This window comes from Pholcus phalangioides, unplaced genomic scaffold, assembly GCF_987345545.1.
Source record: "Pholcus phalangioides strain wild (caught in Gottingen) unplaced genomic scaffold, Ppha-v1.0 ptg000017l_1, whole genome shotgun sequence".
In the NCBI taxonomy this organism is placed as follows: Eukaryota; Metazoa; Arthropoda; class Arachnida; order Araneae; family Pholcidae; genus Pholcus; species Pholcus phalangioides.
In genome coordinates this window covers 62,332,163-62,347,398 of record NW_028301610.1, presented here as the reverse complement: position 1 = coordinate 62,347,398, position 15,236 = coordinate 62,332,163, and the positions used below count along the sequence as shown (strand labels likewise).

The 15,236-nt window shown below is 37.2% G+C and overlaps 1 protein-coding gene across 1 annotated transcript in view; it reads right to left on the bottom strand.

The window, feature by feature from the left end:
• Nucleotides 1–15,236, bottom strand: part of LOC149074477 (5'-3' exonuclease PLD3-like) — a 124,559-nt gene that overhangs the window by 24,500 nt on the left and 84,823 nt on the right. The window contains exon 6 of the mRNA XM_089246968.1: nucleotides 1,322–1,461. Within this exon, the coding sequence (XP_089103094.1) occupies nucleotides 1,322–1,461 (140 nt within the window). The remainder of the gene's footprint in view (nucleotides 1–1,321; nucleotides 1,462–15,236) is intronic.

Genomic DNA, 15,236 nt, shown 5'->3' with positions numbered 1-15,236 from the left:
ATGTATATATATGAACTGTTTGGAATCCTGTTTAGTGGTTCTTGTCTTAGTGTTATGTTTGCGTTGTCTCATCAGTTATGTTAGACGTAATATGGACTTTAGTTTTCAATGATTTCTAGTGGAGATCAATATGCTGTCGTTAAATAAATCTGTTATTTTGCCGATCATATTATTCTCGTATTCTTTCCGTCTGTACTCGTGCATAATCACACTTTGCCAACATTTTATGCTAAAACCACTCCCTAATAAATACGAAAGGGATTTTTCTGAATGAAATAGGGATTTTCCACACATGGAAGTTAAACCCTTGGGAATAAAATCTCTATGCAAAAAACAAGTGAAATTGGACGTCAAAACTTCAAAATGGTGATCTAAAAAAATAAATATTGTGTTCAATCAGAAACGCTGTGAACAAACATTCTGCGTGAATGACCCCAAAATCATCGGAAGATGAAGGGAAAAATTGTCAATTTTTGAAGAACACTGACTCTTGGGACACTTGCTTGATGTTTTTTTTTCATTTCACATGGGTGATGATGTCAGTCTTTCCACCATGACCGATGTTTATGTCAGTAACACAACTTGTACAAAAAAGGAAAAGTCGGCCCTCTTCTGGAACATTTGATGAAAGGAAATTCATCGGAATAAGTATCTTGAAAATTTATTAAATATGTTTTTGCTTATCAGTATTGATGTTTTGTTATATTGCACGTACGTAACTTCAACAAAAGAAATTTTGACCATATGCGCGTCACTATAATCTTCAATTATTATCCAGGACTATTGGCTGCTAAGCTATTTCCCTGCACGATAAGACAAACAACTTTCTTGTTACCATCAGAGGGTTTGTAAAATGGGGAATTTCCTCATTTATATGACGTTTGATGTCATTTCGAAAGGAGAAAAAAAAAGAGGCTTCATGCCCCACAAGAAATTCCTTAAGGATTGTTTTCATAAGCGAGGATTTTTTTAAAATGAAGTAGAGAATTTTTAGGGACAATTAGAGGGATTTTTTTTGATTTTCATAAAAATTCGGAAGATTTGAAGAACTTTACGGGAGGTCGAGGGATGAAGCTAAAATTCGGGAGACTTGGCAGCTATGAAATTGGTACATGTTCGAATGTGTATATATATTATGCATCTAATGCGAAGTTTGTTGATGAGGAATAGGCCAACTTGATTATAAAAGTTCAAGAAACACTGCCATCTGCCTTCTGAAGTAAACAACTTGGTATGTCATTTTTTTATGTGTTGTGTTATGTGTGATATAAGGAAAATGTTTTAAATACTAGCAAATAGGAAGATCTTAGAAAAGCCTTACCTTTGTTCTTTCATGTAAAGAGAAGTGGGAGAGTAATCCATGACTGCAACATAGACAAATGATTCTGCTTTGTTGATTACATCTAAAATACTATCAATATCATTTGTGCGACCTTTGGGGCAAAGTGGTGGTGGCGAGCTCTATAAGCACAAACATTGGGGGGAAAAAAATGAATACATATGAAAAAATATAGGTTTTGTGGAAATACGCTGAATAAGACAAAATGGAAACATCAAATGATCATGAAACTGAGGATAACTTCATAGTTTTAGCTAACATATATTGACAGTGAAAAATGTTTATAGAATTATGCACAGGCTTTTGAGAAAATTTTCAAACATATAGTTATATAGCAGTGTGAATTATGTGAGGATACAGGCTCTACAAATGGGGCAGAGGCATATGCAGCATTCTCAGGGACCTTGTGTGCCCCACACCAAAAATTAGAAAAAATATTTTAGTGAAAAAAACGAAATATCAAAGGAAAACACCTTTCATATGTTAAATTAACCGATTTCTGTTAATTTAACACTAGAAGCGCCAGGCTGGTCATTTTGACCGTTTTTGAAGTTCTTGCTCCTGTTTTATGATGAACCTATTTTTTTAGAATCTTAAAATTTTAAAACTTTTCCTGAAAGTAATTGAGCATTATACTGTCCACATGTTTGTCAAAAATCAAAACACAAATACAACGTCACAACAGGCAAAATTGCCAATGAGGTGGCTGAGAAAAAGATGCCCATAAAAATATGGATGTCATATATTTCAAAAATATAGCAACCCAATTAAAAATGCAATTAACAAAAATTATAATCAATATATATACACATGATAAAATATTATACACTGCCCATAAAGAATACTTATGGTTGTCTTATCCTAAGTATGGATAGCTTCTCGATTTACCCCAATATGTTTATCGTATTTATTTTCAAACGTGTCAATTGTGTTACAATTTACTACCACCAGGGGTAAGCTATCTCCATTTATTAACAACCCTATTAGAGAAAAATTCCCTGCGACACCATAACCTTGCATTGTCCCTCGCCAATCGAAACTGGTGTCCCCTTGTAAAAGCAGGCGATTGGCGGTGCACTAAAAGTTCATGGTCCATCCTATCCATCCCATTGCAAATTTTAAACACTTCGATCATATCTCCTTAACACCCGCGTTCATCCAATGTAAACATATTTAAAAAATGAGGTCTCTCTTCATAACTCAAGCCCTGTGTGCCAATAAGGACACACATAGTTCTTCGATGCACCCCTTCAACCAAGACTATGTCCCTCTGTAGGTATGGTCTTCAAAACCTTACAGCATACTCCAGTCCAGGACGAACTAAGCCTCGAAAAAACGGAAGAATGACTTTAGGAGAACGCGAAGAGACCTTTTTGCAAATGAGACCAAGCATTCTATTCGCTTTTTTGACCACCTCTGAACAATGTTCAGAAAACCCAAGCCACTCGTCAATGAGAATTCCCAAATCGGTGACCCTAGTTGCTTCCGGGATAGTGACACCATTCAACTTGTAAGAGAACCGTGGGTTGTTCGAACCAAAATGAGCTACCATGCACTTATCAATGCTAAACACCATGCTCCATTTATTTGCCCATGATGCAAGCCTATTTAAGTTGGTCTGGAACAACTCCCTACTGTTTTGATTCCCCAATTACCCCAATTAGCTTCAAATGGAATCATCTGCAAATTTGCTAGTAATCCCATCATTACCCTGATCGAGTTTATCGCTAAAAAGTGAAAAAATATGGGGCCAAGGACACTTCCTTGAGGAACTTCACTTGTGACATCTGTCCAACCAGAGAATTCCCCGTTCACCATAACTCGTTGTGACCTATCTCTTAACCACGATTCTATCCAATTCAGCAAGTTGCCTCCAATTCCAATCTCGTGTAAACGCTTCAATAGTTTACCATGTTGGACCCGATCGAATGCCTTCTGGAAATCAAGGTAAACAACATCTACATTTTTGCTCTTACCCAAAGCCTTAGTCATGTGATCATAGAAGCAAAGGAGGTTAGTTACACATGACTTCCCCTTCCTGAACCCATGCTGATTATCCGATAATACATTATTCTCATCTATCCACTTCACAAACTGCCTTTTGATGATAATTTCCAAAATTTTTGAGAGGGAGCTCGTCAAACTCACTGGACGATAATTGGACACAGCTTCTCTACTACCCTTCTTAAATATCGTAACAACATTAGCAAGTATCCAATCCCTTGGGTCGATACCCTCAGCAACACTACTCCTGTATATCTGTGCGACTGCCCCAACAATTCATTTGCACATTCCCTGAAGATCCTGGGATACATATCATCTGGTCCTGGTGCTTTGCTTGCACATACATTTGTTAGAAGATTTAGGACCTCCACATCTTCTACTTGAATATCGTTCAGGGTTTTATTACCCCATGCAACACCCGTATATCGAATATCATTATCTCCATTAAAAACCAACGTGAAAAAGTCATTGAAAGCACTACACATGCCCCTCATTGCCCTCTAACCTAGAGTCTCCTATCGAGAGGGAGCCAACTGTCCCCTTACATCCATTATTGACGTATCGAAAAAATGATTGTGGGTCAGAGCCAATGTTATCTGCCAACCTAGATTCAACTTCTTTTTTACTATCCCTTATCACTTTCTTCAACACTCTTCTTTTATCAGTAAACAATGATAGGTCACCTCGCCCACTTTTATACTCTCTGAATGCTCTTTTCTTTTCAAGATAAAGATTACGCATGCTATCCATGAACCATAGAGGGTGTGATGTACAAACACGCTTTTTTCGAACAAAGGGTATGATGTCGTGCAAAACAGAGGACAGCTTCGTACTAAATTCAAAACTGACCAGAGATATTTTTAATTCTACTTATAAGCGCCATGGCCGATCAATTTGACCAGATGGAATATCTTAAAATGTCATAGTATGGATTCCATATTTTTCCTATAATTGTTTAATCAAATAGAATTACTGATGCAAAAATTATGAAACCTCTTTTATAACTGATTTTAGGTTATTTTGTAGTTTATTTTTGGAATTCAAATTTCCAACATTTTTCATAACACATTTGGCACATTCAGACTGTGATGACAGGTATATTTCTATGGTGTTCGGTTGAGTACTGTATTTCAACTCTTTCCCTCCCAGGCCCCCCACATGGCCCTTTGGTCCCTGCGAAGGGGGAAGACTCTTCACGTGAACACCTCATGTTACATTACGTACATTATTTATGGAATAGTATCACTTGAACAGAACAAGCTTCAGCCATGTCATGCTACAGCTGTGACCAACATTTTTACACCCCCACATTTAGGACTTTGGGATGTGTCCTTTTTCTGAGTGGTGGAACTGTTTGTCTCAAAAAAAGTCATACACTTGGTTTGGCTTCTTGTTATTTTCCGTTTGGTTATGCGTGATTGTTCTAAGTGTAAAGATGACTCCAAGGTGTCAGAATCTCTGCCCAGAAGAATTGTTGAAAGTTTCACAGGAGCTATCAGAAAATGAGTCCGATATTGATGAATCAAATGAAAGAAAGCAGAGCATATGGGTGTAATTCCATCGACTATGATTTCTATGATACGTGGAAGAATGTTTGGGGACCGCCTTTCTTCTCGCAAACAATGTCATGGAACCAATTTAGGGAGATAATGAAGTATTTGAGGTTCAACCCAAAAACAATAAGGTCCCATCAACTGAAAAACTTGCCCTGTGCTCAGAAATATGGTATGAATTTATTGGGAATTTCCAAAGTTGTTACATACGTGGTGAAAATCGTTGTGTGGATGAGCAACTGTTCCCTTCGAAACCACAATGCAGGTTCACCTAGTATATGCCCAACAAACCCGATAAATTTGGTATTAAATTTTGGATGTTGGTGGATGTGCAATCCAAATTTATGTGCAATGCCTTTCCATATCTTGGAAAAGATGAGTCGAGAAATGAAAAAAAAATGTTTGCTTGAATATGTTGTCACGCGACTTGCTGAAACTTATCTGAAAGCAGGTAGAAAATGTGACCACTGAGAATTATTTCACCTCTTTATCACTTGCAGAAAACTATAGCAGAAGAGTACAAGCTTAGTGGGAACAATTAGAAAAGATTGTAAAGAAATTCCCAGAGAAATACAACAATCAAAAACCAATATACATGAAACTGGTTTCCTCAAACATGGAGACTTTACTTTGAGTGTATACCAAGGAAAGAAAACTAAAAATGTTGTCTAGCTAAGTTCAATGCACCAAGGTATTGAAATAGATCACCAGAGTAAAAACAATTTCCAGAAACTACGAGGTTTTACAACAAAACCAAGTGTGATGATATGTGTAATAGATCAAATGGCTCAAAAGTATTCTGTTCGAGCTTCGTCAAGAAGATGGCCAGTACATGTTTTTACAATACCCTAGATTTGGTATCAATAAATGCCTGGTTGATTTACAGAAGCATAAATGGAAACGTCATTTCTAGAAACAATTTCCTTCCAAAACTAGCCGAAGAACTTAGAGAACCTTATGTGGTTCAAAGGTTGAAACCTAATGTGACTATGTCGATGTCAACTACAAGTGCAACTGTCTCTAGAAAACGACAACAGTGTCAGGTTGGTCTATTTTAGGGAAGGTGATTTTTTTTAATGGGGAGTCTTCACAGCAGAATATGCCTTAAAGTGTGACGTAAGTTGCTAAATTATCAGTGCTGCTGCCAAACAATCTCGGAAAGATTTTTAAGGAATCAAATTAAAATGTGTGATAATAAATGCCAGGAGCTTAGGTAAGAAATATTTTAAGAAACTACAGCTGTGGAGGACTTAGATCTCATAGCCATTACAGAATCTTGGGCAAACGATGGGGATGAATCATTCTTACACATCTCAGGATACGATACTTTTTTGAGAAATAGATCTGATAGTAAAGGGGCTGGAGTTTTGATTTACGTGAAATCATGTTTGCAGGCTCGAGAGTGAATATACAGAGAAGTGATACTGAAACTATATGAGTTGAGCTTGAAAACAAAAAGCGTCATAACTTTATGGTAGGAGTTTGCTATAATCAATTGAATAAGCATCCAAACTTCATGAAGAAATTTCCTAGATGTGTAAGCATAAGAGGGCAGTCATATTAGAGGATTTCAATTACCCTGGTATGGATTGGGAGAACCTATCAGCTAGAAATCAATATATGAGGACTTCAAGTTAGTGCTTGCTAATTTTTTGTATCTGCAGGTATCAGAAGCCACTAGAGGTACTTCTATTTTGAATTCAGTTTTCACTAGGTAAGAGGATCTTGTTGAAGATTGGAAGAAGAGAATCTCGGTGGGGGGGGTGAGTTTTCTGCAAGTGATCATCATGTTATTAGTTTTGTCTGTAAATTTTCTTTGGGTATAGCTGATAACAAAAGAATGGTTCCTTGTTTTCAAAGAACCAACTTTGACCTTTTTAGAGCGGGACCTTTTTGTTACTGGGAGTTTTCAAAGATCAGTTGGAATCAGTTAGTGTGGCATGTCAATAAGAAGAATTTAGGGCAAAACTACTCTTTGATTTGCATAACGGCATACTCTTTGTTAGTAGAAAGTGTGTTTGTCGCACCCCCTTTGGTTCATGGAAAAAGTGCATAATCTTTATCTTGAATATAAAAGAGCATTTAGAGAGAATAAAAGTGGAACTGGCGACCTGTCAATATTTACTGAAAAAAGAAGGGCATTGAAAAAGGTGATTAGTGAAAGTAAAAAGGAAATTGAATCTAGCTTGGCTGATATAACATTGGCACTGACCCAAAATCATTTTTCAAGTACAGTAGCCACTATTTATAAGAATCACTGGTTACAAGAATTAACATTCATAAGAATCAAATCAGCAAAAACAAAACATTTTCTCTGTTTAAACATGTGAAAATCAGTTAAGAATTTTAAAAAAAATTCTCAAAAACCGCCACAATTTATCATAGTGGTGGGAACTTGGAGAATATCTTTGGTTATTCACAAAAGGTAATTGGAGGACTATTTAGTGTCACTTTTAGCTTTGTAGTTAAACCATCCCACATTAAGCCTCTCTGTAGTGAATTTGTAATGTGAAAAAAAAATTGGTGAGAGTCATCCCAGGCCCCATGGCTGGAGCCCTGTCTGCCCCTATCCTTGTAGGGGCCATGACAATAGTGCAGTAAAAGTAAAGTTGATGTTTAACATTTTAGTCAGTCTATATTAATAATGAACTATGTCTAAGGGTAATGATATGCTATAGATGTGTGTTTAAACTAACTTAAAAGTTTAAGAATTTAAATATTTAACAAGAAATTAATAAGGGTTTTTTTTGGTTTCTACTTTAAAAGCATGACAAACCTTGGCTTAAAGCCCCTCCACTACACATACTCCAATGTAACTATATAGAAGCAAGAGGAAAAAAAAATTCCACATTTAAAAATCTACCCCTTATAAGAATCGAAATAGCTGAACCAAACGTGATTCTTACAGGTAGCAGCTACTGTATGCCCACTATGGATTGGATGTGAAGGTACAGTTGGCCCTCTCTCGATGGTGTATTTTAATGATAATCTCGTCAGTTTTTAATAAAGGTGATATTCAAAGTAACATGTGTCATGGAGTGATAACGCCTTCAACAATATTCAAGTGGAAGTCCTAAAACTTCTAAAAACTGTATATGCAAGCAAAACACCAGGACTAGATGATATTCATCCTAGGGTCCTAAGAGAATGTCCTAATGAATTTTTGGGGTCATTTGCACAGATTTACAGAAGTAGTGTGGCTGAGGGTGTTGTACCAGGGGATTGAAAGCTTGCTAATGTGGTTCTGATATTAAAAAAGGGTTGTAGAAGAACCATGTTGAATTATTGTGAAGTGGGTTTAATGAGCTCTCTCCAGAAAAGTTTAGAAATTGTTATCGAAAGGAAATTGGTAAAGTGGATAGATGAGAATAACATAGTCAGAAAACCGCATGAGATCAGGAAGGGGAAGACATGTGTAACTGACCTACTTTGCTTCTATAATCACGTGACTAAGGCTTTAGGAAATGGCGAAATAATCTTTATTGTTTATATTGATTTCTAGCAGACATTCAATCGGGTCCAACGTGGGGAAACTTTCAGCATGCACATGAAATTAGGGGCAATTTTTTGAATTGGATAAAATCGTGGTCGTGAGCTAGGTCATAAGTTATGAACTGGGAATTTTCTGGTTGGACAGACGTCACAAGTTCCTCAAGGAAGTGTCTTTGGCCCCATACTTTTTTCACTTTTTAGCGATAAACTCGAACAGGGTAATGATGGGATTACTAGCAAATTTGGGAATCAAAACAATAGGGAGTTGCTCCAGACCAACTTAAAAAGGATTGCAGCATGGGAAAATGAATGGAGCATGACGTTTAGCATTGATAAGTGCATGGTAGCTCATTTTGGTTCGAACAACCCACGGTTCTCTTACAAGTTGAATGGTGTCACTATCCCGGATGCAACTAGGGTCACCGGTTTGGGAATTCTCATTGACGAGCGGCTTGGGTTTTCTGAACATTGTTCAGTGGTGGTCAAAAAAGCGAATAGAATGCTTGGTCTAATTTTCAAAAAAGTCTCTTTGCATTCTCCTAAAGTCATTCTTCTGCTTTTTCGAGGCTTAGTTCGTCCTGGACTGGAGTATGCTGTAAGGTTTTATAGATAATACCTACAGGGGAACATAGACTTGGTTGACTGAGTGCAGAAAAGAGCTACACGTGCTCTTGTTGGCACACAAGGCTTGAGCTATGAAGAAAGACTGGATTTCTTGAATATGTCTACATTGGAAAAATGCAGGTGTTGGAGGGGGAGGTGGGGGGATTTCATCTAAGTGTTTAAAATCTTTGACAGAATGAACCATGGCAATTAATACACCATCAACCAACAGCTTCGAAAAGGAGTCACCAGTATCGTTTAGTAAGGGACAATTCTAGGTTGTGGTGCCAGAGTTTTTCTCTAATAGGGTTGTCAATAAATGGAATAACTTACCTCTGGGGGTCATGAATTCTAACACAATATGTTTAAAACAGAAGTAAGATAAACATAGCGGGATAAATCAAGAAGCTATCCATACTTAGATAAGACAACCATATAATCTTTTTTATGGACATTGTGTTATATAATATTAGTTATTAGTTTTTTCTTTCATATGTTTTTATATTGGGTTGCTGTATTTTGGTTATATTTGAATCCATATTTTTATTGGCATCTTTTTTCAGCCACCTTGTTGGGCAGTTTGCCTGTTGTGGCCTTGTAGTTATATTTGAAGGAATAGGAAAAAACACTATATGGGAATGCTTACCGCAGAGCACTTCTAGTCAGTTGAGGGCTCTTTGCAGAACAATGCAAAACATTCTGCTGGGTAGTCAATCCCAGCCTGACTTTGGATTTTAGAAAACAGTTTTATAAGAAAAGAATGTGTGTTACAATTAATCTATATATTTAAAATGACATGTCCTGACTGATTCATTATCGCCGAGCTGGAATCAATAAAGTTTTAATTATGAAAAATTTGGTCAGTAGTTTTATTTCATGATGCAAAGACTAATTAATAAGGTTTTTTTTAATTTAACCCCTAAGAAGGTCGGGGGGGGGGGTTTCAAAGGTAACGTAGGGAGATCACATAGAGCCGGAACCACTATAATTATGAAATTTGTTCAGTGTTTATTTCATGGTGTAAAGACTTTTAGCTTAGGTTTTTTTTTGTAATTCAACTCTTGAGGGGGTCATAAGGGTGTTCAAAGGTTATATAGAGAAATCATGCTGTGCTGAATCCACTCAAACTATAAAATTTTATTAGTTGTTTTATTTCATAGACTCACTAAGGGGTTTTTCAAAATTTGACCCCTAAAGAGGCCATAGAGAAATAGTGCCGAGCAGAGATGCCACTGTACTTTAATTTACCTGGGACCCAGGGTATTCAAAAAATCTGGGTCCCTTTTAAGTGAAAGCAGGTCCCTCTCAAAAAAAAATTATCTTGCAAAAAAGTATGCCCCTTCCCCATAATTCACTGGTACCTCTATGAATTTTTTTTCTAGCATGCCCCAGGTCTTTCATCACCTGCTTATATCTCTTTGTTGAGACATAGCAGCGGACCATGTTCTGGGTAGGAGAAGGTGTCTGTGAATCAAATGATTCATTTCTAAAAACATGTTCTATCGAAAGGTTCATTTACGTTCATTGTCTACTAGTAGGAATAGCTTGCAAAGAAGCCTATTAATGAGAATTTAACATATGGAATGTAGCACATATAACAAATCTAAACCAAATATACAGTTGATCCTGCTTATAACGTTCCCATTTAGAACATTTTTCTACTTAGTAAAACTGATTTCGATGGTCCCAATTTTAAGTAATTCTTAAGATTTGGGGGGGGGGGGGTATGGAGCGACCTCCAACCCGCCCCAAGAAAATGAAAAATTAAAAACATTTTTGTATAAAATTGAAATGTATCGGAGAAAATAGTCTTTTATACTATGTTAATTTAAAATTCTTTTTGAGTGTTAATGATCCACAAGTGTTCTGTGGAAGAAATCCTTCTGCCCCTCCTAAAGCTGATTCTGTGTACACACTAGTGATTTTCCCGATGCGAAACGGCGACTACCACATAGCAGATAGATTACAAAACTGGGACTATTCCAGGGTAGAGTTTTTACAGATTCATTTTTTTTGAACGACCTCTGAAAATGTTGCCCACTTTGAATGGGCATTCCAAATCCTTAACAATATTTCAGAAATGTGCATTCGCAATCTTGTAAGAACAAGGCAAATTTATGCCGTATAGAATGCTGTCTTTGAATGCCGGCAGATAGCCGCGAAAGTACCATAATTTCCGATATGTAACTGGACGGGAGAAAATCCGTAGGGGAGTAAAAATTCTCTTAATTCTCTGAAATTCTCTTTGAAAATTCTGTACACGGCCCCTCATTGGAAACTAAATATCTTCAACTACCCACGTGTATATCAATACAATACAGTACAGTATACAAAGTTGTAAAACCACTTTTTCAAGGTTGTGCACGATCGTGATAACACTGAAAAGAAAGAAAAATATTGGGGAGGGTTTTCTCTCCACTTTTTTCATTGTGGAACTAGGGAAGAACGTGTCCCAGAGGACACATGAAGCAAATTTTTATGTATATAGAAATGTCCTCTCCACTCGTCAATACAAGATTCATTGAGAGACTGGTTATTTGTGGAGATTACATATATATACGCTCCAAGGTTGAAATATTCTATCTGCTTCCATAGCTTAGATGGTATAGCACTCGTCCGGAGACAGGGGTTCGAGTCCCCATGGGGACAGTGAATTTTCTTCCTCGTAATCTTCATCTCTACAAATAACCAGTCTCTCAATGAATCTTGTATTGACAAGTGGAGAGGGCATTTCTATATGCATGTGGCCATCTGGTTGGCCTATGTCACTCACGAGCTGTTAGTTGATTGTTGACGCCATCCATGTACGGTGCCTTTCAACATATATATACACTCCAAGGTTGAAATATTCTATCTGCTTCCATACCTTAGATGGTAGAGCACTTGTCCGGCAAGCGAGAGACAGGGGTTCAAGTCCCCGTGGGGGCAGTGATGAATTTTCTTCCTTGTCATCTTCATCTCCGCAAATAACCAGTCTCTCAATGAATCTTGTACAAATTTTTGTGTGTCCTTTCCCGAAATTTCGGGTATTTGGCGTGTTATAGCGCGTCAATGGTATCTCCGGCCAAGTAAAAACCACTGAAACTATAAATATGAAATTTGGTTAGTAGTTTTATGTAGCGTCTGTTCTGGAGGATGTATGTGCAGGGCTGATCTTACTGAATGCAGGGCCTAGTGCAAAAATAATTGCGGGCCCTGCAAGCAACAGAAATTTTTTGTTAATCGAGCCTAAGAGAACTTCATAGAAATTTACGTTTAATGGTACAGCACTGATACTTGATATATAATAACATATATCTACAATAATACAACATTTTCATATTTTGTTGGTAAGTGCTTTTAATCGAGTTCAGTGTTTGGTGATCCGCAGGCAGATTTGACAAAATTATTCACCTGTTGCGATTGATATTACTGATATCTACATGGGTTCAAATAAAAACGTTCATACTTAGATTCACCATGCATCGTCAAAGAGAATACAGGAAATTGCAATTTATTGCCTTGAATGCAATTTCTAATTACTGCTGAACTTGTTGGTGAGGTATGGAAATGAAGGGCTGCTACAAACAGCAATGAACAAAAATGTACATGTTTCACTGAAAACAATATTCAAATGATCTGATGACCATATTTTATTGAGAAAAATAAAATTTAGTGTGAAAATTTGGATGTTAAATAATATTTCATACGATATGCATGGAACATAGCCAATTGCCATCAAAAACATTGTCAGACGTAGGCACAATCACCAATCATTATTGAAATTGTGAGGACAAAACGTTAACAAATATATAGATAAATATTTAAAATTTTTGCCGTAATTATCATAAAAAAATTTATGTTATGAAAACCCTGTGCATGTGTGTGCGTGCGTGCGTGCGTGCTTACACATGTTTTGGCAAATGTTACAAATTCAAATAAGTATCGTTAAAAAAAAGGGACAAATCTATAAAAATAATTGGAACAGCAAAATTACAGAAATGTTCTGTAATACGGGGCACAAGTGATCTGTCAAATTTTTTCACACATTTTACTGATACTTGTTTTCAGAAAGGTCTAGAAACATTGATCTAATGCTATCTCCTCTTGAATTTCCTTTACTACGATATCCTTTAGTTAGTGCGATAAATTGCTCTGTGAAGAAAATGTCTTAAGAAAATTTCTTAAGAGATTTTAAACTTTCACAATGATATATATTGGAAAGTGAAAGCAGGTCAGTAAACACAGGTGGAAGTGAAATAAGCAGCAGCAAGTGACAGAGGGAATCAATGGGCAAGAGACAAAGTCAGTGAGAGTTAGTAAAGAATCAGTGAGTGAGGCATGAGAAAATGGATGAGCGAATAAAACACTTTCATTTTCACATACACGCACTCCCTAACTTTCTTGACCGTACTCCTGCAAAGTACTTTTCTCAATTATTCTACTTGAGTACTTTCTAACAAAACTTCAAGACAATCCGGCAAAATGTGTTTAACCCCGATTTCCATATTTTTTTTCCCAACTTTTCTCCATATTTTGAACTCAAACACCTCAGCAATTATTACACTTGGGAACGTGGAATTTTTTCTTTTTTGTTGGCCTCCAGGAGAGACAGGGCAACAACTTTCTTACTAGAAGTTAAAGAAAGGGGAATCAAAAAGTTAATTGCTTTCTTTCAATAACTGTAATAATGCAACCCCTTGCAACATAAGCAGCATATAAAAAGGAATATCTTTATACAATTACTCCTTCTGAAATAAGATTTTTTTATTGGTCAGCAGAATATTGTTATATCGTGATTTTGCTGCATTTATATGCTTTGTGCATATTTTTGCCACATACTTGCCTAACATTTACACAAAGGGTGAAATGTCGGGCGTAAAATGAAATATCTGGGAGTGAATGTCACACGTACCGTGATTCATATGTTCACTCATATGCTCAGGGCTGGCGAAATGTCAGGGAGTAAATTTCCGATTCCATTGATTACTCATATGGTCACTCACTTCATGATTCATGTGGTCATGGGAGGCACAAAATGTCCAATGTTTTATCATTACTGTATATCAGCGGTTCTCAACCCTTTTTGGTGAAAAAGTTCTACGGGGCAGAGTCCCCATAGGCCTTTTTTTTATTCATTCATCCCGGAGCCCTTGGAGCTCCAGTTGAGAACCAATGCTGTATATAATTGGTGTGTGTGACGAGTAATTTTTGTTTATTTATTACATTTAGATTTTCCTAACATTTTCTTCGTCAAAATGCAGCAACCTTGTTTCATTATTGATATTTTTATAAAAAGTAAATTTTTTTTATTACCAGAAGTGTGGGGCCCAGTGCGGCCAAACCTGTTGCATACCCCTAAGGGCGACCCTGGCTGTATGCCATTGAAACTTTTTGGTATTTCATTGAACTTATGCTATATGGTCCATGTAAAAAGATGAATTCAATAAAAAAAGCAACTTTTTCACCTGGTGGTAAAAAATTGAACTATTTTTTTATATTTCATAAATCTTTCCCATGGTCCCCTCAAAGATATCCTAAAAATTTGGCTGTACTTTAACAAACAGTTTGAGAAAAACTACTCAGAGTATGGGAACTAATTATAATCACCCTATATACACTACTCAAAACAATTAGGGGAGCAAGCAAAAAAGTGAAGAAAACCGTGCGAGACAGCCACGTATTGGCATACAATGGATAGTACAAGCGTATCAATGCGCAATACAGAAAAAAGACGTAAAAAAATTTGGAATTTTTGGGGTTATTTCGAGTGCCCCTGTCCCTCCATACCAGAACACGTCGGGTGTCACACTCCAGACTGAATCGGGACTCGTCTTTAAACAGCACTTGGCTCCAATCATGTTGCTCCCAATCTCGATGTTCAGCAGCCCATCTTCTTCGGGACGCACGGTGGCGTGGGGTCAATGGAATGCAGACCATTGGCCTACGTGCATAGAGCCCTCCCTCATGAAGCCGATTACGTACTGTTTGGCTGGACACCCTTCGTTCTGTTGCCAAGAGCAACCGTCTTTGCAGCTGCGTAGCATTCTCTGTTCTGTTTCAACGGGCTGTTAACCGTATATACTGGTCATCAGTGCTGTAGTGGCGCGTGGCCGACCTTGCCCTGGTCGACGTCTAACATTTCCTGTTTCTTGGAATCGATTCCACAGCCTTGCAACAACACTTCTGGCGACTCCAACTGCGTCCGCGACACTACGTTGTGTTTGCCCGGGTTCCAGTCTGCATATAACACGCCATGACATGGA